General features: G+C 40.6%; 1 protein-coding gene across 6 annotated transcripts in view; it reads right to left on the bottom strand.

The window, feature by feature from the left end:
* limch1b (LIM and calponin homology domains 1b) overlaps positions 1 to 23,540 on the bottom strand; it is a 49,189-nt gene extending 25,649 nt beyond the window's left edge. For 4 of the 6 annotated variants that reach the window (XR_008962183.1, XR_008962184.1, XM_057326624.1 and 1 more), the window contains exons 1-5: positions 18,368 to 18,473; positions 10,282 to 10,480; positions 8,393 to 8,645; positions 1,387 to 1,422; positions 116 to 239 (exon numbers count right to left, since the gene is read on the bottom strand). Coding sequence is in view for 4 of the 6 variants with exons in the window: in XM_057326624.1 (XP_057182607.1) it covers positions 116 to 239; positions 1,387 to 1,422; positions 8,393 to 8,645; positions 10,282 to 10,480; positions 18,368 to 18,376 (621 nt within the window). In the remaining 2 variants the exon portion in view is untranslated. Of the gene's footprint in view, positions 1 to 115; positions 240 to 1,386; positions 1,423 to 8,392; positions 8,646 to 10,281; positions 10,481 to 18,367; positions 18,479 to 18,959; positions 18,991 to 23,117; positions 23,222 to 23,412 lie in introns of those variants that run through there. The other 2 variants (XM_057326625.1, XM_057326627.1) reach the window with 2 other exon arrangements.
* Positions 23,541 to 24,684: the final 1,144 nt, after the last annotated feature.

The raw sequence follows: 24,684 nt of genomic DNA, 5'->3' as shown, positions 1-24,684 counted from the left end.
TACAGTCAAATACTTATCTTCCGCATACATACTGCAGCAGACCACTAACAAACAACATGAAACAACGTGAGCAAGATCTAAATACAAAGATTTAAAGCTGGTACAAAACACCTACATCCTGCCAACGGTCATCATCCTCTGTCATATTGTTGTACTGGTTGTGCATGAGCTCATGTCGAACTTGACTATGGGGCGGCAACAAATCTTCTTCACTCCTCATGTCAATCATACTTACAGACCTGTCAGACAGCAAACATTCAGCAAGTTACTGTTGGCTCAGATTAATTTTATGAAATGTAATCTGTTTGTTAGCCACTTTGAACTGGAAAGGCAAGCGACGTTATAAGCGACCAGTTAATAAGCACTGTTTATAAGTCAAAGGTGAGTGTTTTTATTGACGGACTGTGCCACACCTATGCATCCAAAGAAAGAGGCCAGAAGAATCCAAAAAGAATGAATATGAAGTGGACAACATCTTAAAATGACAGGCAAATTCGAATTTTTTAACAGAACATGTTTTTTTATTGCTAGGGGGTGATGATACAGTAATATTGTCATTCTTGATGTTCAATATTTGTTTATACAAACTATATAAATAAGTCTGACGTTTGATAATGCTATGATACATTTTATTATGAATTGCGGCCGATGATCAAAACTATTTTCAAATTATTCATAAAATACTTTAGATTTTTGCAAGGTAGACTATTGCACTATAAATTTCCTTTAAAAAGAATGTAGAGAATTTACGTATAACCTTTCAAATACAGATTGTGAGTTTACAGTGAGGTTACCTTGTATTAGCAACCCACTAAACAAGTCAAAGGGTTACTCCACAGAAAAAAGAAAATTCTGTCATGAATTACTCACCCTCAAGTCATTTGACAACCCTCTGCACGTCTTCAGAACACAAATTAAGATTTGTTGAGGTCCGGAAGTCAGGAAATTGTTGAATATAGTCATTATTTTGTTTGTTTGCACACAAAAAGTATCCTCGTACTGTGTATCATTAATGCTGAACCACTAGTGTGACATGGGCTATTTCAACGATGTCTTTACTCACTTTCTGTGCTTTGAAAGTTGGTTGCGTTGCAGTCTATGGGAGAGTCAGAAAGCTCCCGGACCTCAACAAATCTTAATTTGTGTTTTGAAGATAAACGGCAGTCCTGGGGTTGTCAAACTACTTAAGGGTGAGTAATTTATGACAGAAGATTAATTTTTTGGCAGAGAAAGCCTTTAATCACCAAAACTTATGAACGTTTCTCCATATTGTACCAAAATGGCATGCTGAATGCACAGATAGCGCAGGCAGACATTAAGCACTGTGAGGGTGTATGCATCCATACAAGAGTGTTTCATACAGCAGCGTGCATTAGAAAGACTTACTCAGAATCATCAAAAACACTAGATGTGCGGCTCAATCTACAACAGGCGAGACAAAAAAGCACAAAGACAATGATTCATGAGGACAAAGATTTGAAATACACATGTACAAAACATGAAATTGTACCTTTTTGGGTATCATTATTTAGGACCTGTAAAGGTACCACCTTTGAAGGTACATGTTTCGTTTCCCTGGCATACACAGTTACACAATAGGTTCTTAGGGTACAATAATGTACCAAAAAGGTACAACATTTTATGTTTTGCACCTGTAAGGGTAAAAAATTAACCCTTAATGGTACGACCCCAGTGATGGTAAAATGCACAGCTTTTTACTTTTCTGACACTGTGTTCTGTACTACTCAATAGCTAAACCCACATGAAACCTCACTGGTTTTAAAGTCTTACTGAACACGTTTAACCTATCTCATGTCATATTCGCATTCAGTGTGGACAAACAAATTACAAATTAATTCAAAACAGTGTGGCTGGTTTGCGGCTAGTTTAAAATAAATCTCTAATGGCACATGGTCTAAAATGCCATTTAATAAAAATACATACAAGCCGAGCATCTTCAGGACATGTCATTGCTTGTCATGGGTTGGTCGTATTACACTGAATTCTCCCTTAGGCCCAAATTGATGATGCAATTTTTGGTGAAATGTTTTCTTACTTCTCATGTTACACTCACATCATTCATGCTTTCTACAAACATATCAGCATCCTTCCTTCTCATGTCTTTGAATTATTTTAGTAAAACACAAACAGCAAAAACTGTCTGATCAATGTTTTGTGATTGAGATCAAAACCATGTATATGTACAGTATATATAAGGACATTCAGGAACTTTAATTGTAAGTAAAACATTTACACAATAAATATAGCACATTAAAGATCCAGTGCATGAAATTTAGCGTTGCAAATTGTAACCAACAGCTCACTCCACCCTCCATTTCGAATCACTATGGAGGCTGACACAGAACAAAGATGTCGTTTTGGTTTTGCTTCTTTCATGAAGGAGATATTGTATTTACAAAACGTGCTCTATGGAGCAGTTTGTCCATTTAGGGCTACTGTAGAAACAACATGGCAAATTTCATGGAGATCTGTCGGAAATGAACTGTGAAAGCCCCTCCCCTACATCATCTGCATCATCGTCATCATCGATATCATCATCTTCATCGTCTCCCCTCCAACAGCACGCAGTCCCGCATCCGTTGTACAACAAGCAGGTTGCTGATTCATGTATCGTCAGGGTCAGTGTGGAATTTGGCAATAACGGCAACATGTATAAAAGTATTTTGATAACAAGTCAGGACAAGACGGCTCAGGTGATTCAGAGAGCCTTGGAGAAGCACAACCTAGAGGACATGAACTGCCAGGATTTCACTCTCACTCAAGTGCTTTCTAACGATAAACGCTTCATTATGTAAGGTCTTTATACACCTCCGAAGACATATTATTATGTATTTCTGTCAATAGATCCTCCAAAAAATTACACACAGCACCTTTAAATGTTTTTCTTTAGTTACATACAGTAGCAGTTAAAGACATCTAATATAAAGTAAGTACACGGGTTAAGTACACATGCTTATCCACTGAAACCACTAAAGGATGTTTTCTCAGTTCCAACTCATAAATTTCCAAGAAGACTAAAAGCAAGATCTCTATAAAACAAAGTGGGTGTGTGTGTGAACTGGGTTGGGGCTGAAATTCCAGCAGTGCTCTATTTCCTCTCCATTCTAATAGCCAAGAATAAAACTATTATCCTTCACCACAGTAAAATGTGCATTTGGCTTCTGGTTAATGTGTTGTATACTTTTTTGATTGACTTTCAGTGTTAAATCACATCTGAAATATTCAGATGTCAGATAAAGAACCTTAAATTCAACCTTTCATCTACAGTATAAAAGAAGCGGCCAGTGTTTATGGACTTAATCAAGGGCTCCTAGTGCCCATCAACTGATAGTCAATCCTACCCAGCCACAAATCTCCACTGCCTTATGCCAAAGAGCACTGGCACTATTACATGCCAACCAGCATGAGGGCAACTCAAACATACATCAGACAAAGCAATGTCCAGATCTTTCATCCAAAATAAATCAAAATGATTCCGGTGAATCGTAATATCCATTTAATTTTCTTTACCCTCACAATTGCGAACAAAATCAAACTGGTAACTTCTCTACTGTGTTGGCAAATATACTATTTTTCTATCGATCAAACTGTAATTGCATTTTTCTAAAGCAATTAATGGTGTGATACCATATAATTCCAACAGGTTAAATGACAAAAACGACACATTCTCTTTTACAAAATCCATACTTCTATCTGTGTTACAGTGTATCTATCTATCAGTCTTTGGTGTAGCAGTAAGTATAGATGTTGGGTATTAGTCTGAAATGAAATTTGGAATGATTTCAGATAAAAACCAAATAGTAATTATCTTGCAACTGATCAAATTTATTAATTTTTAATAGAAGTTGTAACAACACACCCTACTTCTATTTGTACTGAGTGATTTCTAAATAGAGGTGTGGAGACATATTTTCAATTTTCATATAATTTAAATTATATTCCGTGCTGAAGAGGTTTGTCAAAATAAAGAGCACTGCTGACAGCAGAAACCTATGTATAAAATCTTTTATATAAAAATATATAAATGTTATTGATCAGTTCAGTGAATCTTTGGCTTTAAAACATTGAATTAGCTTTTATGGACGAGGGAGCAATTTCTTATAAACATCTGGGGTGGTGTCTCTGATTATACAAGGACATTTATATTCCGAAAAATGGGACAGAAGTGTTTGCAATTTTGCATTACTCATACTAGATTTTTATATTCCCCCAAAAACAGTGGGAGGTTGCTCATATTACTACTGTATGTGGTTGCAAGGGCATTCTTGTTATGTAATTAACTGCGCAATCAAAAGAGCCCACGATAAACTCATGATAATACTCTGCACCCTAGATATGTCTCTGGGTGTTTTGAGGTATTATTCGCATCTGTAGCACAGGCAGAATGCGTTGCATGCCGAGGTTAAATTCTTATGTATCTTATGTAATGAAATGGTTTTTTCTCTGTTTAAAAGCTGTACAAGCACATTGGTCAACTAACTGTTGTTTTTAATGGTGCTTTATAAATAAATTGCCTTGCCTTGCCTTATTGTTTTAAGCAACATAAATATTGATGCTTGCCCAGTGGCTTACCTTCGAATAATGTTACATCTCTTTCGTATGTTGTGTCTTATTTTGTACACCTCCTGTGGGCCACAATGTACTAAATTATTTCAAACAGTGCCAAGGCGAACTCAGTTCAGCCCAGTTCATATCTTAACACAGGAAACCTGCACATTCCCTGCCTTCCTCTGGGTGGGTCGGCTGTTCCTTGTGTGGCTGCTTGAGAGGCTATTTTCATAAACAAACACAATGGGAAAGTACACAGTGCAGCATTTAAAGGCTTTTCTTAATGATGAAATGTACGCTATACAAATATGGTTTACATGTGTATGGTACAGTTAGCTGTTCAGTGGAATTATAAAATGCATGTTAGGTTAAGTTAATTTGCAAATAAATGCAAAAACAAGTTCCAAGTGCAGCAGTAGAGTTTAAACAAAAGGGTCCAAAACAACAAGGAACCAGCCACACCAACACGCATCAAAACAAACACAAAACCAAACCAAACCAGTAACAAGGGAAACACAAGGGCTATGCATACAGAGGGGTAAAAGTGTTAACAAGACAGCCCTGGTGAGACAATCAACAGGGAACAGGGAATCAAGATAAGAACTAAACAGACTGCAACAGGAAATGACATGATGCAAAATGGCAGACGAGATACAAAATGGAGGACACACTGGCGTTGAGTTCCAAATGGGATTTATTGCCCTCCGAAGGGCCCTTCGGGAAGGGGACACCATACAAAACAACCCTCCAAATAAAAAGATGACGTTGTTATTATTACTCCTTTTCCAATTAAGTTTTAAATGGACAGATTAAAGGCAGATGTATAGTTCGGACGTGTACAACAGTGCATGCACAACAAAATGTTGAATCAGCCGAGTCCACTCGGTGACGTACTGTGTCTGCGTCGAACTCGTTTATCCACGATTGAGTATGCTCAAGAAGCTGTGCGAATGCGTTTGCGAATGCGTTTGAGATGGACACGGACGCGGAAAGTCAAGTATACGCGTGGCTTAAGAGATACAAAATTAAGAGATAAAATTGTGTTTTTCCCTCTAGAGTTTACACATCAAGGCATAGGGATGATCACTTCGGTATGGAATGCAGGGTAAGAGGCACATGACACGTGATACGTTATGGCCACCAAATGAGTTTTTTATATAAAAACATTAATTTCCTTTATATGTAAAGTTGATGACACATAATGCTAGTTTTGTCCAGTGTATGTAGGCTACAGTATGAGGTAAATGCTACTGATGATGATTTTATATTGTTTTACAGTGCTCACATTTTCTGTACATTCTGTATATTCTGAGTATGCATTTTTCTTGATCCAGAATAATTTGTGAAAAAATATGACAATGCATGGATGAATCCAATTTGTTTCTCTTAATTTCTCATGAAGCAAGCTAATTCTGCAACACAAACTGTATTTTAACCCTCAAAGCATGACCTCATTTCTCATACCTCTGTTTGCAAGTTCGACTGCTAAAGCGCTTTATGATGCAAACACAGTAAGGAGTTTCAGCCAACCGTGCTAATCTGAGCTATCAGACCAAAAGACTATCCTCAAAGTTTTACTGAAAATCATTCAGACTGACCTACATCACTCCAAAACATTATAAACATCAGACACCCATTGTGGGACAGATACCCAAACTTCTCCAAACAGATACCCAAACTTCCTTAGCATTGCTGGTCACACAGTGGATTTGCTTCTGTAATGGACATCAAAGTCAAACAAGCCAACATCTGCTCTTTAATACTCACGCAACTGTAAATTGTGTAAGTTGAAGGATTTTCACTGGATCAACAACGATTTGAAAAACAATTATACTTCTCCCAAAGATCTTTAGGTTCGTATATAAGTGGAAGAGGAGAATATACATCAACATTTTAGTTAATGTCTAGAAAAATATCTGCCAGTGAGGTTTTCAACTAATTTTGTCATTTCAACAAGACGTTTTTGCTTGTCAAATAAATGTAAAAATCTTGATTTAAGAATATTATTAAATGGGAAACAAGACAAAAACACTAAGAACATTATGACACAGTATGAAAGTTGGGTTATGTGTATTGTTTTTATGTTGGTGTGGTGGAGGGAAGTCTATGCACCTGGCATCATTTTCTGCAGTCTGATTATGCAACATCTGTAAATTGCAGTGAAGGAAAGCTGCAATGTTTTCAGTGACCCATCCATCTCTCTCTGTTTCCTCCTCCTCTTTCTTCAGACTGTCTGAGGGCCTCTGTTCTATTGGTTGGGGTTGTACAGAAGGATGAAAGTGGTCATAGGGAGGAGGGGGGAGTCTAATCTGAGGGTCACTGAATTGTGAATTATTAGAATCGGGGTCTTTAGGGGGTAGGTCATTTGGAGGAGACACACTGGAGTGCTGACTTTCAGACTGAGTATCTACTGGGTCCAGGCCTACGTCCTGAACATCAGTTCCTGCTATCATAGAGGACAATTGTGAAGAAAAGAGATCATCCTCACTAAACAGTTACACACCCACAAAACAAGATACATGAGTAAACGGCACAACCGTGTCAAATCACAAACAGAAACATGATGGGAGGAAAATGACAGGAAAGGGACATAAAAGGTTTGAAATGTCAATGTTACATCACAACAGAAATGGGACACAAAAAGACACAATTATTACATCATGCATTTTTCATCAGGTGAAAATATACAGTGGCTGCGATATATATGTATAACGCCTGTAAAACTGTATGTCGAACGCTATAAAAAAAATCATATGACATCACACATATACACGTGTTGGCAACACTTTACAATAAGGTTGTATATTTATTTATTCAATGTTTCATTCTTAACACCATTCCAGCATTTAAGGCTATATTCATGGAGAGAACTAAACAGTCTATACACAAGTCTGTCTTATACACAAGTTGATCACTTAACCTAACCTACATGTTTTTGGGCAGTGGGAGGAAACCGGAGCACAATAAGGTTGTATACATTTACAATTAATTTTACTGTTTATACTGTACTGTATTTATGTGCTTAAAATAAACACGAGTTATTGAATTTTGACCATTTTGACTGTGAACATGAGTATATACATAAACTGCAATTAATTACAAGATGATGCGGTCAGCTCTACCTTCTGATACATACTGAAAGGTGAACGGCTGCACAAAGTACAGTATATATAACAAATAGCAAAATTATAAATATGATTTATAATATTCATAATAAACAATAATAATCCAAATAAAACGATCAATTATAACCAAAATAAATGCAGTTACTGTTACTTTATTACATTCATATTCACATTTTAAGTTTGTGCAGATTGTGCCTTTAACTTATACATTCTATTTGCATGTTATGGTATTATTGCAATTTGATCTGGCATGTTGTAATTTAAAGTTTCGTTTAGAGATAATATTTAAAATAATATACTTCATTTGATCAACTTGCAGTTTCTAACAATCCAACATAGTATTTATTTAAAAAATCTTTAATACCAGGTATTTTAATACCATGTGCTGTCTGTATTTTATTTTATTTATTCATCTATTACTATTATTTTTTTTTTAATTATGTGTGTAAAGCTGCTTTGCAACAATGAAATTGTTAAAAATACCTAAAAAATATAAACCTGATCCTTGACCTACTGATACAAAATGAATGAATTCTCCAATAAAGATTTTAGCTGGACAGGTCTCAGAAATATTGGAGTAAAATCGTAGATTTATTAGCAAATCACCATTTGTAATATGCTGATCTACTTCAAATAAAATCAATTTAATACCCCTTAAGCAATATATGACTTTCTCTCATCGATGTAACAGAATTTACCTGAAAGGTCTCTCTCCTCCTACAGGTGAGGTGGCGTTACTCCAGCTCTTTCGGTTCTCCTCTCTGCCGACACGTGGGTGTTGTACCGCTGTGGGCAGGTATGAAGTCTGATTACTCCTGTTAGGAAGGTACTGGTTGAAAGGGACGGCCGTCCTTTGCTCGCTGCATGAGGTTCGACGCACCAGCATGTCGTCCTTGTCCACATCTGGCATCTTCCTCTGGGGGGTGTCGCACTCAGAGTCGCTCCCGTGGTCTGCAATTAGACAGTAATTTAATTCCACTGTCATAACTGCACTGTGGTGTTGTGGGTTAAAAGCTGGTAAGCAAAACATTTCATTCAGAAAATGAACATCTTTTGTCATAAAAAATTAAGATTTTAAAAAGTATTATACATGAGAATATGGTGGTTACATAAAACAGAACAGTAAAACTCCAGAGTAAATCATCACAATCCTTTTGTTGTTTTTGTCTGTAAGCCTTGATGAACAAAAGGCAAAACCGATATGGATTGAAACAGAAAGTAATGAAAGTTCAATTTGTGCCAACTTTATTCAAGCACACTGAAGTATGATCAAACAGCTATTCTTAACCACATTAGCTTAAATAGCAACATCTATTATAACTGACCTTAACAGTCAGTTGTATTGCTGTTTATAAGCAGGAGTCAGAAAGCTCCCGAACCTCATAAAAACTATCTTTATTTTCATTGCGAAGAGGAACGGATGACCTAGGCTTGTTGAATGACTTGAGGGTAATTTATGGCAGATTTTTTTTCGGTGGAGTTCCCCTTTACAATCTGCTAAAGCAATACAACATGTGTAGCTGCATTTCATAAATAAAATAATTTAACCTTCAAATTCAAAATCTCTTGTTCTCAATCTATTTTTCTAGAATAAGACTTAATTCTATATGTGAAAGGAAGTGTAGCAAAGTTCAGAATGCAGCAGCACTCTCGTCTTCCAAGAGCCCAAAAGGGCTCATGTGACACCCCTTTTCATCTCTCTCCACTGGCTACCGGTTGAAGTCCGTATCAGATTCAAGTCACGAATGGTGCTTTTCCACTGCATAGTACTGCATGGTACGGCGCAGTACAGCTCACTTTTGGGGGGTTTTCCACTGGGTACAGTACCTAGTACCTGATTATTTTTTTAGTACCACCTCGGTTGAGGTTCCAAGCGTACTGTACCGATACCAAAAGGTGACGTGTTTACACACAGATCACTGAGTGGGCAGAGAGAATCATTACAAGCGTCATTGGATTTGCAACACATGAATACGCATTTTAATACGTTATATTGGCATTACATTATATGCTTCGTGAGAGTAATATGGAGATTGAGACCCTTAACACAATGCTAAATGTTACATTAGCTTATCCTTGTGCGCTGTCGAGCAAACCAAACGATCGTTGTCTGCTCTTGGCTGTAAGATTTCCCAAACTCACTGGTATTTTTAGGAGTATTTTGTTTGGCTGCCATCTGCCATCGATATGCTCCATATATCTCCTGTGTTGTGCGTGTGTTTATGTTGCGTTCACAATGATGTTACAGCAGTAGAGGCGGCGCAACTATGACGATAAATTTATAATCCCCACCCACTTTGAGGGGTAGTGATGTGTCATTGCGTTACATGTATACGTGTCCGTCTCGCTAATGCCTTTGCGTTGCGTGTATTCGCATTAATAACGTACGTCTGTACGGCCTAAGCGTCCATTACGGCCCCATACATTAGCGGACCACCGCTAATTCTGACACTCCAGATGGCCGGGCCGCCCCTGGTTGCGGCCATAGGCTGTTGGTGGGACGGCCGTTCTGGACTTTGACAGAATGCCCTACTGGTCAGTCCGCCCCTGCCCTAGATGAGGTCATGGTGTTGTGCATAGGACTCACCATCGCTGTAGCCACAGGCGAGCAGGCCATCGGGTGAGGGGGTTTGGCAGGAATGTGAGCCGATGGAGTCCAGGCTGTCAAATGAGTCGTCTCGCTCGTGTCTCGGAGGAGAGAGAGATTCACTCTGTTCAGAATCCCAGCAGTCAATGTAACCACTGTCCCTGATGCTGCGCTTTGGGCTGTCTCGATCCTCTGCCTCCTAACAAACCCACACACAAAATATTCAAAGTTCATGTAACCTAATGGACTTGTTAAAGGAAACAAACCGTTCTGATTCACATCCATGTGCTGACTTGTCGTTCCCCTTCAGTCAACACAACGTTGAGAGACAGACTGGGGTTTGATCTTGAGAACCTATCATCTCCGAGAGGAATTTAAAACGCCAATGGGCTTTGGTGAATGGCACACGCACGCCAGTCTCCGCCCCATGCATACGGGTATAAAAGGGAGGCGGCGGCGGCCATTCACTCATCCTTTGTTCTTCGGAACCTGCATGTAGCGGCCCCTTTGGCATTCGAAACATGAGGCAGAGAGTTTTGATGGGTGTTTGCAGTTTTATTCAGCCTTGATGCAATCAACTCAAGGAATGTCATGATTGTTTTACTCTTTCCATACATCACAACACTTCAATGCACCACACTGCACTTTATCCTTACTGCATCGTTTATCACCGTAAAACTATACAAAAAAGAAACATAAAATTAAACTCAAGCAGTACGTATGCAATGTGAACTTCACAGCATTACACAGCGTGGTTTACTCAAACAGAATTAATTCATCCTAAAAATGAGAAATAAACACAATAGCATGAAATGCAATATGAATATAACATACCTCGTCCCGTTATTGCCAAGAAAAGGGAAACTAAGCACCATTATGGGTTTCTTATAAAAAAATAAACTTTTAAATGCTGCTCTGAAGTTAGTTTATGCAACGCACGTGAGACTCTTCTTCTCTTGTGCTGCAACTCTACCCTTAAGTTCCCTTGCGCCCTCTAGTGACGCCTTCCAATAAAACAAAAGAAGGGCAAGCGGTCATTACACTGCATGACGTACATGTCAAGTGCTCCATCTCTTCGAGATTTCTTTCAGACTGCTGGATTTACGACGCGAAGCAGCGGATTTCTCCATCTTGGTAGTGGACTTCCCCTGAGCGAGCCGCAGATATTTCTAAAAGAGCAAATTTCTTCTCACAGTCTGCGCTGTGTTCTTGGGTATGACAGACTCATCCCCGAGTCCAACGGGCACGACACCTGTATTGCATGTTGGGGCTCCAGCATGAAGTGGCAGGGCTCGTTGATTAAGGTGTTGCGGTCATGGTTGGCTATGTTCTCCGGAATGTAGCCGCAAACTCCGTCTGCTTCCTGAGCGAGTTCGACTGCCGCTTCGGTGAGCGGCGGGGGTGATTGGGGATTCCCATGGATGTCACTCCGCCAGTTTCGCCTCGCGGATCATCCGTGCCCCGGCACGTTCACCAGTTCGTCCCCAATGGGTGGCGGTGTACCGTCCCATAGCAGGCAGACTCGACAAAGGGATGGGGACAAACTTTCTGTCATAACATCAGACAGCTACCTCCTGGCATCGGATGTGGAGACCCCTTGGAGCTCCCGCCTCCGGGCGGTCGAGCCCAAGATGAGGCGATGCAGAGATGACGGCCGTGCTTGCCCGGGCGGCTGCGGGTTGTAGTGGCCCCACCCTCCCCGGATCTGGTTGATGGGAAGGCTGACCCGGCTGCGCACCGCCACTGGCCTCGCGCCTCGTGTGACAGAGGTCATGGCGGGTGCTTGGGATCGGACAATGTCCATGATAGTGGTCCAAGGGAGACATCTGTGGCTCAATCTTGAGTAGTGACGCTCAGAAGGCCCGCCTTCTAGATGCGCCCATCTCGCAAGCAGGGCTGTGTGGTGACACTGTGGAGGTTCTCTGTGGTGAAGAAGCAGACTGCTCCGCCGTCTGCATCGGTCGTTGAGGTCCTGAGCATAGCCTGCCCCCCAGCAGCACCCCCCCCCCCGTGGTGGCCCCTCTGGTATTGGGGTCCTCCATGCAACGGCCCACCAGAGATGCAGAGCTCTGCGGGAGTGAGTTTCTACACCGTTGGGAACCATCCTAAAGACGGAGCGGCCCTGACGGGATGAGCCAGGGGGATTGAGAGTACAGCGGGTGATCCCCCGGCCAGGTCATCGCCGGCGCGTCAAAGCGGGATGCCGCCTGCCACGTCCCCCACCCAAGCCGGGCCCTTTTTAGGACCGGGCGCCCACTCTCTCTCAAAAGAGCTTCTCTCTCTCTGGGCTTCCCCGCAGCACTCTCAATACGACGGTGCGCCGGGTGACATAACTTCTCGCTGCCTTCCGCAATCTCCACTTGACGTTGCATTGGCCAGCAGTAACACCAAGCAGGTAAGTTAGCAGAGCAGTCAACCTCCCTGGGGTTCTGCCCTGTGCGATGTGACTGCTCTGTCAGCCACCGAACCAGCCTCCCACGGCACAGTGAAGCAGATCGCCCCTCTGGTTCCACTGTCATGATTCTTGGGCGCTTTGAGCTCACCAGCCCGTCATGCTGGCTAGAGAGGACGATCCGTCTCGGTTATGCGAACCAGTTCGCCAGGCACCCGCCCAGGTTCGGGGCATTCTCCACACCTTGGTTTGGACGCCCTTCTGGCAAAAATGTGTTTGAACCCGTTCCTCAGTTACCCCTTGGCCGATTCCCCTTATGAAGGACCTTCTGTCGCAGGGGAGGGCGGTGTGGCACCCCAAGCCAGGCCTCTGGAATCTCCATGTCTGGCCCCTAACGGGACGAGGAGACCTTTAGTGGCTTGCCGCTGGCTGTCCACGAGACCGTCCTGCAGGCTAGAGCCCCATCACTAGGCGTTTGTACACTTATAAGTGGCGTCTCTTCTCGTCCTGGTGTTCTTCCCATGGGGGGAACCCACGGAGTTGCCCGATCAGGTCAGCGTTGGCCTTCTTAAAGAGAGACTCGAGAGCAACCTCTCCCCATACACGCTGAAAATGTATGTAGCCGCTATTGCTGCTCATCACGATCTTGTGGAGAGTAAGTCCCTCGGCCCACATGACCTGGTCACTAGGTTACTCAGGGGCGCGGAAAGGGTGAATCTATCTCGACCGCGCTCCGACCCTCTTGTGACCTTAGTGTGGTCATACATGACCTGTACGGACCTTTCGAGCCCCTCAGAGCTGCCAGTCTTCCTCATCTGGATGAAGACGGCTCTCTTGCTGGCGCTCGTTTCCATCAAGAGGGTGGGGTGCCTCCAGGCATGCTCCGTGTCTCATGGGTGCCTAAAATTCGGGTCCGGTAGTTCTCACGTTGTCCTGAGACCCCGGCCTGGTTACTTGCCCAAGGACCAGGTGGTGAACCTGCAGGCACTCCCCTCTGGGGAGGAAGACCCAACCTCCAACGTGTTGTGTCCAGTGCGCGCACTGAGCCTTAGAAGCTCTGAGCAGCTCTTTGTCTGTTCTGGGGACAGCACCAGGAGGGGCTGCCTCCAAACAGAGATTGGCGCACTGGATCGTTGATGCCATTACTTTGGCATACCGGTCCTAAGATTGCCCGTGCCCACTTGCAGTGAGAGCACACTCCACCTGGGGTGTGGCATCCTCCGGGGCGCAGGGCGCCTCTCTGGCAGACATATGTAGTGGTGCGGGTTCACAAGTACCTTCACAAGATTTTACAACCTCTGCGTGGAACCAGTGTCAGCCTGTGTCTTACACACCACCGGCGTGTGAGGCCGGCAACTGGGTTGGGCGTACGCTTGCGAAAGCTCCTTCTCCCCCTCCCCGGGCGAGTCTAGCACGCTATTCTAGCCTCCCTACTTTCCCCTTAGGACGAAGTACAGGCATTTCATCCATCACTAAGCATTGGCAATTATGGTAACAGACCGGGCGGAGCGGACTGTTGTAACCAAGTCTAGTACTGGTAGAGTCACCTCTGCTCAGGTGGACCCCTATACTCGGACTGTTGCCCCATACGTAGTGACTCCCCTGCAGGGTCGTCCCAACACAACGTCGAGAGACCGACTGAAGGGGAACGTCTCAGTTACGACTGTAACCTCTGTTCCCTGATGGAGGGAACGAGACGTTGTGTCTTCATGCCACAACGCTTCGCCGACCCACTGCAGCGACCGGGAGATGTCTCTCAGGTTCCTCAGCCCAAAGGGTGAGTGAATGGCCACCGCCACCTCCCTTTTATACCCGTATGCACGGGGCGGGGACTGGCGTGCGTGTGCCATTCGCCAAAGTCCATTGGCGTTTTAAATTCCTCTCGGAGATGATAGGTTCTCAAGATCAAACCCCAGTCTGTCTCTCAACACAACGTCTCATTCCCGCCATCAGGGAACTGAGGTTACAGGCATAACCTAGACGCTTTTGTTCACTGAATTCCCTCCCCAATTGTTTAGTGACATTTTACAGCTTTCAAAGACATATTCACTATTTTATACACTAAACCAAACCATAAAGAGAAGAAAGTGTTCTCCGGAATGATGGTGTGGCAGAGAAAATGGATGAGGAAGTGAAGAAAGGAGCTGTAAACATCAGGAAATGGAAAATGAAGTGCAGTCTGATTAAAGAAATAACAAAGACTATCTAATCAAAAGTCTAATCTTTCTCAGAAAACTGTTGTATCACAGAAAAAAAAACTTTGGACCAAGTGAACTGAGATCAGTCCTGCAACAGTGGAGAGATCCATCAGTTTGTGACCATCTGACCAGATGGGGAAACACTTTTCTTGCAAAGGACACGCGACATGATGGAAAAATACATTGCTGCACAGTGACATCATCCTCCATCCAGTGGTTTACTATAAAAGAAAACACCCAACTCACTAGAACAATGTGACATAAGTTGAGACGTTACAGAAAAACATTGATATCTTTAATTGGCCCTTGGAGTATGTGTTGTAATCTGTATTCCCTGTAGATCAGTATTGGATGGTTACAGTGGTCCCGAAGAGACAATATTACTCTCCTCCAATAATGACATCAGCAATGATGGACAGATGAGGAGTGTGATTCTCCAAGCCAACAATGCACTGTAAATCTACTGTGGGATGAATCCCTGTGCTGAGGCCAACGTTTTAAGAGTAAAAAAATAAATCAATGCATTTTACAATTATTGGATGAATGATAAACATTTTTGAGGAGGTCATGGAAGAGGTTCCTGCACATGCAAAGCTTGCCACCACATTGTGGATGGTTGCCAGGCCATTACTGTGCTGTTGCTAGGGTGTTCTGGGTGGTTGGTTACTCAGTAGTCAAAATAGCTTAACCCCAGTTCCATTACACTGGCATGGTTCTTGGATCCTTTCTATAACGTAAGCCTCTGGGACATTTTGTCTGACTTCTTGTCCATCAGGCAAACTTTGATCACATGATTTGAGGTACTGTATCATTCACGTCAGTTAAGTAAGGAATAATGTACAGCAGAGACGGATACAGAAAGTAGATGATAGGTGGGCCTGTAAAATTGTGGGTGGGCTGGAATAATTTGCATCTCCCTTTCAACCAGAGTAATTTTTAAGAAAAATTAATGGACCAGTGTTCTGTCCCATTGTGGCGTCAAATGCAATTCACTAAACTTCGCTCTGCAAATGAAACGGCATCACGTGCAGTTGATTTAACAAGGTCCCACGGCTTTGCGGTGCATGGCTTTCCCTGTATGCGTCAAAAGTCAGCGCAACTGCGTGCGGTTTACTAGACTCGTGTTTGTTACAGGCCTGTCGGAGGAGTTTCCAATTTTTATACCCGTCTCTTGTGAAAGTAAACTCGGTGTGTACCTCAGGAAAATGTCTTCATGCTTTACAAAATATGGTATCTTTTGTATTGCTATAGTCAATCCATTTAAACTGTTCATACCAATAAGAACTGAAGGAGCGTGGCTTTCCATCATTTACGGTAATCGGATATTTTCTGTTCTTCTATCGCGGACTGATCTGGAGGTGGACAAATTTGATTTACTAATTCGGAAGCCGGCTGAGTGAGAATACATTTACATTTAGCAGAATATCAGTGAAGGCTGAAGCACAAATGCTGCCATTAGCACTCAACTCATTGGATGTTGATGTGTGTATTTCACCTTCATTTCCAGGGCCCAGTTGCATAAACTTAGCCGCTAAGTTAAGACTGCGTCTTAACAACTAGTCTCACTGACTAGCAATAAGTTAGGACTAATCGGTCTTACTTTTCATATTTTAATTAGCCTAATCTACCTTTTTATGTAACTGATTTAAAGAAGTTATGACCAATCTTGATGAAAAAAATTAGATGACTAACTTCTAAGACTAGTCTAAGCAGTTTATGCAACTGGCCCAGGTGCCTCAGTGTCAGTGTGTGTTTCTTCAGTTTCTTTATCTAGAAGTGTTTTTTTGAAAAATTGCCACATGGATAGCTGTTTGTTTAGCCATGTTTACAGGATCATTGAAAGAGAATCTACAGGCAGCGATATTGGCACGCAGCGTAACTGCCGTAACGTAACTGACGTCACGTGAGCACATTCTTAATAATATTTGGATATTATTATTAATAAACAAACAATTAAAATGTTTTCATTTAATTTATACAATTCAAATTTAGAAATAAGGTTAAAAAGTAATATTTAATAATATAAAAAATAATTTTCTTGGCTCTGACTGGGTAGGCCCGCCCAAGCCCACCTGTAGCTCCGCCCCTGATGTACAGGCAGCCGGTTGTTATTGCAGAAATAAGCCCCGACAGTGTGATCAGCACGGAGGGTCTTGTATCACAATGAAGGGGCTTATTTCGCGATAACAGCCGGTTGCTTGTACATTATCCTGTTTATTACACAGCTACTTGCCACATGAGATAAAAACTGGACATGAAATGTGAATTTGAAATATTTTATTAGCTAATTTTACCGAATGCAGACCTTCCGCGAGGAAAAGCCATTTACTTTTGGTTGTAAGGTAAGAAACGATGTTCAAATGTCACGAACAGGCAATTTGGTTTAAACATTTGTAAATATAATGTCATATATGATATTAAAAGACATATTTATATTTCATTTGTAATAGAAATCTGTCAAAATGATTTGCTGCATCTGGGTTACCATGTGTTATTAGTTTTGAGCGGTTGTTATCTGGGAATAAAGAACCTGCAAATGTCTCGACTGGCCAATCAGAATCAAGCATTACAACGAGCCGTGTAATAAATGGATTTGTGAAAACACAGGATATGCAAAAAGACTATTAATGTTAATACCTTTCACAAACAACCATAATTAGTGAGTACATAGCACTGAAGCCATTTTTAAAACATGTATATGATCTGTTGTGTTGATGAAGTTAGAAAGTTATGCCTCGTTTCCACTGAGCAGTACGGTTCGGTACAGTACAGTATGGTACGCTTCGTTACGGGTAACCATTATCAGGCTTGCGTTTCCACTGACAACAGGTAGGCTTGGTGTACGCCGGAAAGTAGCGATTGACGTCATTCTCACGCAACAAAGCAATCTGTAATGACAATGACGCTTCCTGTGTTGTCGTTCCCCCAAAGAGTATAGATACCAAGAGGCGCAACTTTGAGAGAAAACAGCGCGGCTGCCATTTTGGGGTGAAAATGCTTGATATCTGACAAGGTTTCTAGCGAGCCAAGGCTTTTGTCGTCATGTATTATCATCATTCAGGTTGAATTTCAGCTTTAATGTTTTATTTTTTAAACAAAGCAGCTGATATTGCCATCGCCACAGCAGAAAGTAGAGTCGCTTTCACCCAAAAATGGCGGAAACGCAGGTGTCGCAATGGAACGTTCTATTGAGTTTCGCCTCTTGGTATCTATACTCTTTGGTTCCCCTTGTAGCACGCGCAAGTGATGATTCTCTGTAAACCAATCAGCATTCTGCAGTGAGACTAGCTCCACCCATTAGGTTCCTGTACTATTGGTACTACTGTGCTAAGTACCCTTACGAAAGGGTCCCAAAAAAGTGGTACGGTACGGTTCGCTATTTTGGTACCATTCACAGTGGAAACTGAAAAAATTGCGTACCGTAGTGAACCGTACTGAACTGTACCACTCAGTCGAAACGAGGCATTAGTAATGCATGAGGTTTTGATGTCTTCACCTTTTTCATTTGTGACAGCAGCCCTTCAAACTCATGCAGGTCCAGGGTGGGCCCGTTATATGTTGCGATGTTATTGGCTGCTCGGCCCAGCCAATAGATAGTGATCAGAATCTGAAGGAACGCAGTCCATTCATCAAAAGATTAATTCAGACATTACCAAACAGATCTAAAATATCTCTGTGATGAGTTGATTTCTACATCTGACAGCACAAAGGATCCTTCAAAGAAATCTGTAGATCAGCTTTCAAGAAGCTTTAAATATGATGCCATACAGTGATATTAAGATGGTATGTATGATATAAAAGTAAAAATATATATTGATATAAAAAAGATTAAACAGAATATTACTTATAGTAGTGGAGCAACGTTACTAGAAAAAAGTCATATTTATGTATCAGCTATACAATGTCAAATATACTGTATATAGTATATGCCAGAACTACAAGGCAAACCAAATGCATTAAAATATATATATTTTTTTTTAATTTACATCATTATTACTATTATTATAACAATGTCACTATGGTATGCAGACTGGCTTTTCGGTCTCCATTTTTTGTAGAAGAGACTTGAACAGATAGATTTTACTTACACTTTTTAACTTCCCCTTGCTGTCTTGGCCTCTGCAGGAGAAAAAGAGAGAAAATAAGTGCAGCCGTGCTATAGTATACTTTTAAAAACAATTGTCTACAGTGTATATAGGCAGAGTGATGCATTGGGTCTAGCCAGACCTGCAAACTCGGAAGAGGTGAAAAAGGTAACACACATACAATTTAAGCTCCTGTTGGGGGTCTGGGGGCATCGTGCCCCAAGAGAAAATTGTTGTGATTTTTACACTCAATTTATGCGTTCTGGCGCACTCTGACAAGAAAAAAAGAGATAGATTGTGAAAGAGATAGATTTTTTCTATTTTCCTTCTAAACAATGACAGGGTGATTTGTGTTTACAACCTGAGCACTGTACTGGTTTACATCAACTGCACTTCTATCTCTAATTTCTTTTTCTTTTTCTTTTGCTCTTATTCTTTTTATATATACACTCACATTTTTAATCAATTTTATTGCTGTTTTATTGTCTCTTAAAATCTAAAGTATTTGTGATCTTAAATCATTTGCATTTTAAAGATACGTCTTATTTCTCTCTGTCAATCATTTTATGTAAAGCACTTTGAATTGCCCTTGTGTATGAAATGTGCTATATAAATAAACTTGCCTTGCCTTGCCTTGCCTTCTAAGCATTTCTAATACATATTAGATCATTCTGATCTGGAAACAGCTTCTGTCGCTCAACCTCTCGTTCTCTTCACCTGTCATTAAGTGTTCACTGTTTCCATCAACAAACAGAATATCTGCATACCATATTCCTGAGCTCACTTTATAGATTAGTCTGTGTTTCAGTGGAAAGACTGATGACATAAAGATATGAGAGAGAGACAATATACAAGAGAGACAAGAGACAGGCCAGTACAGGTGTGAGGCAGACAGTACAGAGACACAGGCATTAAAGAAAGTAATGTGCAGCCAAGTATGGTATCCCATATTCAGAATTTGTGCTCTGCATTTCAAGTTAAGTCAAGTCAACTTTATTTTTATAGTGCTTTTTGCAATTAAAATTGTATCAAATAGCTGTAGCAGTAAAACCACACACACAAAAAACATAAAATATTAAAAGAATGTTAAAAGAAAAACACATTAAATACACATAGAATAAATAAAGACATGACCTTAAAAGTAATATCAAATAGAGAAAGTAAAGACATCAAATACATACGCATACTCATATGTATCTACATATGTACACATGCATATACTGTAGAAGGCATTTTATACTACTACGTTATATTATAGAGTACAAAACATATGGTATTACAGTCTTATAAAAGATGAGCTAGAGATGTTAGATATATTATCAACAAGTCAAAACAGAATTTGCAATAATATCACAGATTACACCAATTACATTACTCTAAATAAAGTTTCTTTAGTTTTCAAGTTTTCAAACTCTCGGAGTGTGCATGACATATAATCTATTTGGTCTTGGTGGAATAGATCTGCTACGCTGCTGCTGTGGCGGAGCAAGTAAGGAGACTTGCTACTGCCAATATATCCACAACATGCTGCTGTGTGCATATAAAGAATGCTGCTGCTGCACATATAACATATGAATAAACCACAGCTTACGTGGTCCTTGTAGCAGATCTATACAAGTGGAGATGGGGAAGGAGGAGGGTTCTGAAACGCGCTTCACTGCTGCAACAATCACTAGCCGAGATTTAAACGTAGAGCAGCAAGCTCATTGGCTGCTGATATGGAAGGAACCAATCACTTCACCGTGTAGTTATTATGTCGGATAGGTTTAAGACTGCACCGTCTAGAGTTTCATGGCAGAACTATTCATTAGTTAAAGATCCACTAAAATCAGAATGAAAGTTTATTATTAAAAATATGTTATCCTTAAAGATCGGGTATCATGCTATGTCATGAATTCTGACTTCTTTACACTGTTAAACATGCTGGCTTCTCATGCTTAACATGGTCAACTTGTTAAAAAACGAGTTGGACGTATGACGTAGTATTTCTGTAATTGATACACTCCCCCCAGCACTCCAACTTGTTTCTTAAATTTTTTTTGTAATTCTGGATCCCTGTGTCGTTGCAGGAATCCTATTCCTTTTATTGGCCATTCTCCCGGAAAAGCATGGCGGGGAAAGAAAGAGCCCGCCCACGAGCCAACTAACGAGAGAGACCCGCTTACCGTCAAGATTATCTACGCTGCATCAAGATGGGTTTAAATTTAAAATTAGCATTTCAAAACTGTTCAAAACTGACAGTCTTGCACGTGCACTGAAAAAAATCTAATTTCATGAGATCATTCTACACTTCAAAGAAATGACAGCACAGAGCTGATCATATGAGCTGATCATACGGAGACCAGGACATCCCTCTAAAACTGGTAAGGGCGACTGCCAAGAGGCCTGCAGCAAAATAAAAAAAAATTGCAACAATTTCTGGCAAGAACTCGTTGCTCCTTACATGTGACAACAATGACTATGTTTACATGCACCCTCAAAATGTGATTATATTAGGATTTTGGAAATATTGCAATTACACTTTACATCATGTAAACACAATAATTTGATCTAAATAATGGGACTAAGCTCAAAATTGCAGTAAGCACAATCAAAGTAACATACGTGGTATACTCCAGCTTTTAATCGCAATAAGAATGTAAACGACTTAATCGCATTTATGCTGCTCTGACCAAAGTGTGCATGTGCTTCTGTCATGCATCTTAAGCGTAAATTCATAATAAACACGATAGTCTGAAGTTTTACCGTCAACACAACTCGCTGTCAGCAGTTTCTGCTCCTTATCTTCACACATTAAAAACAGCGTACACCAACGTTGCAGAGGCATTTTCCAACTTATTTCTATATTCATCCTGGCACCGAATAACCATAAAATACATCCACATGACAGTGTTTTGCATTTGATGTGAATATATTAAAACTATAGCCAGTAACACACACCTAATGTATCTGAGATCATTGTTTGTGCTGTGTATTATAGCAAATAATCAAACTAATAAAACTTTCATGCAAACGGGAGAAAAGACATATTATACATATTCCACTGGTCATGTAAATTTAACATAATTTAAAACAACAATTGCATCTATCAAAAACAAAAAAGTATTTATTTATTTTTAAATGTAAAACAACAAAAATATATAGTTCTTTTATCAGAGATGTTGATAGTTGTGATGGATTATCCAGAATAATCCGGCATGCCCTTTAGTCAAAATACATTTAAATCTGACCACATATTCACACAGGGCCTAATTTTTATCCGTTTATTTTGGCAAACCAGTCTTACAAGAAAGGCAATCTCTTCGATTTACTGTAGTTTCACTCTGGCCTCTCATGCCTGATGGTTTATTCCTCACTGAAGAGAGCTACTGTACACTCATGAACTCTGATCAGGACATTTGATACGATGAAATGAACTGCACAAACACACCTCTGTTTAATGTCTGCACATAGTGGCTAAGACTTCTGAATAAACAAAGCAAAACAACAACAAAAGGTCTGCGCCCTTGAAGGCGGATGGCGAGATCATGGAGACAGAAATATTATAGGGGGGTCAACATATCCTTGGGGACAGGAACAATACTTCCTTGTTTACGCAAAAAAAAATGTTTAGCCCTATATAGCCTTGCGCTTTAACTTTTCCTATTACGTTTCTCCTAAAATGCTTTTGTAGAAATTTGAATCGGACACAAATGAGGAAATTGTTGACAAGTGTACGTTGCATATTTCAAAACTTGTATGACTTTCTTACATCAAAAAATATATACAAAAATGTTAAAGAATTTAGAGGTTACTCAACCGGAGCTGTTCTAGACTAAAAATTAAGAGTCAGATCTTTCCGGTTTATCTGTTCTTCTGGTTAATGAAGTTTAAAGTATTCAGTGTTCCACGAGTCATATTATTACACTAACAGTAATTTTGTAATTGCATCAAAAACTTCTACCTTTTTGAGCTAAAAACACATAGAAGACATAATAAATATGTAAGCAGATCATAACAGTAGCAAAAAATGTCTGATTTACAAATATCATACTTTTGGCAAATATATAAATATGAACATTTTTCCTTTTGGCAAGGTTCCTAGAGGTCAAATGTTTAAATAAACAAGTAGACATAGGTTCTGTATGCATACACACACACATAAAACGTTGTTCATCTTACTTTTTGGTGCTTATGGAGGGGTCTTGAAGATCTCCTGGATCAAACAGCTGTGAGGTCCTCAAACCGAGTTCTTTACAACCCTTCAGAAAGAGCACCACATTATCCTAAAACACACACGCACACACATGCACACACATGAGTGGAACCCGCAAAAACAGCTCCAAGACTATCTGAACACACAACCAAAGCTTTAAAGAGTAAGAGAGAAGGCGAACTGGTGCCAGTGATTTTGGGCATCTGCAGCCAGCACACTGAACACACATCTCTCACTTCAAGTTTATAAGCTACAGTTTACCTCAGGTGCTGAAATCTCTCTTTCAGGTGACTCTGGGTCTTTTGTTAAGTCTGCAACGTGAGCCCTGCTACCCGCTCTGTTCTGCTCTCGTTCGCTGCTTGATTTCACTGAGCTCTGATTCTCAGCTACAGTGAAATGTCCCAAACCCCTCCCCTCCCTGCTCTCTCTTTCACTTTCTCTCAATGACCTGGAAGGGTGGCACAGTTTCCTGTCCCTAGTGACTGCTGTCCCAATGTTGTTGTTTATGAAGGGACATACCTTTTATATCTGATGCTTACCTGAAACAGAGAGACTGGTTCATGAAATTGGTTATTTTGAGTTTGAGATAGTAAATTCCTATGGAGAAAATTACTTGCTGCCCTCTATCTGCACTTCGCAGTGTCGTGATGTCACTTGCAAACAACCTATTTAACTTGACTCCTTGAATAAAGCCAAGAGATGGTGACTGTCGATTTGGGAATGATCTTCTTTGCATCAAAATAAATATTTCACCTCAATAACTTACTTTTGAGGTAAGTGGGCGTGTAATAAGCGGGATAAAGTACAGTGAGCCGGCTGGATGTACCATTTATTACATGGCTACTTAACACATGAGACAATTATAGGACAAAAATTATTGATTCAAAATGCTTAAATACCTGTTTTGTAACAAACACAAACCATCAGAATCACAGTGTGCACTTAGTTTAAGAGGTTATTATCAGAGAATAATCAGACCTGCAAACTCGGAAGAGGTGAAAATGGGGACAGGCGGGGGGGGATGTGGGGATGGGTTTGGTTGGTTGTGGTGGTTGGGGGATTTTCAAGTGTACCACATGACACCTATGGAGTAGCAGCTAATCACATGACAATAAATTTGATCTATAGGAAAAAGTGAAAAATATGGATTTTGGTAGAATTTGAGATTTTCATAAAAAATAAATACATTGCCCTCATCTCGCGATCCCAATTCTCCAAGTCATAATTAAACATCTAAAATGATCTTTATTTGTCTATGTTTTCTGAGAGGTGCACCTTCCTAAGTCATTCCTAATATACAAAGGATGTCCATCGGAGGCAAAGCGCTTGCGCGTCTGACATTTTGGTTTCGGTTTTAAAACATGCAGAATTGTGAAAATAAAGTGCAGGACTGATGTTAAAAGAGTTCTTAAGAGAGATAATGTGCAGGACCTGATTGATGCGAGTTTTAAGAGCTCAAAAAGATAAAAATTATATTATTAAATATTATTAAATATCATCTGTAAACTACAGCTTCTGCGACTGAAATTTTGG

The sequence above is a fragment of the Triplophysa rosa genome, unplaced genomic scaffold (genome assembly GCF_024868665.1).
Source record: "Triplophysa rosa unplaced genomic scaffold, Trosa_1v2 scaffold116_ERROPOS1553232+, whole genome shotgun sequence".
NCBI lineage: Eukaryota > Metazoa > Chordata > Actinopteri > Cypriniformes > Nemacheilidae > Triplophysa > Triplophysa rosa.
This window is presented reverse-complemented; position numbering and strand designations above follow the sequence as displayed.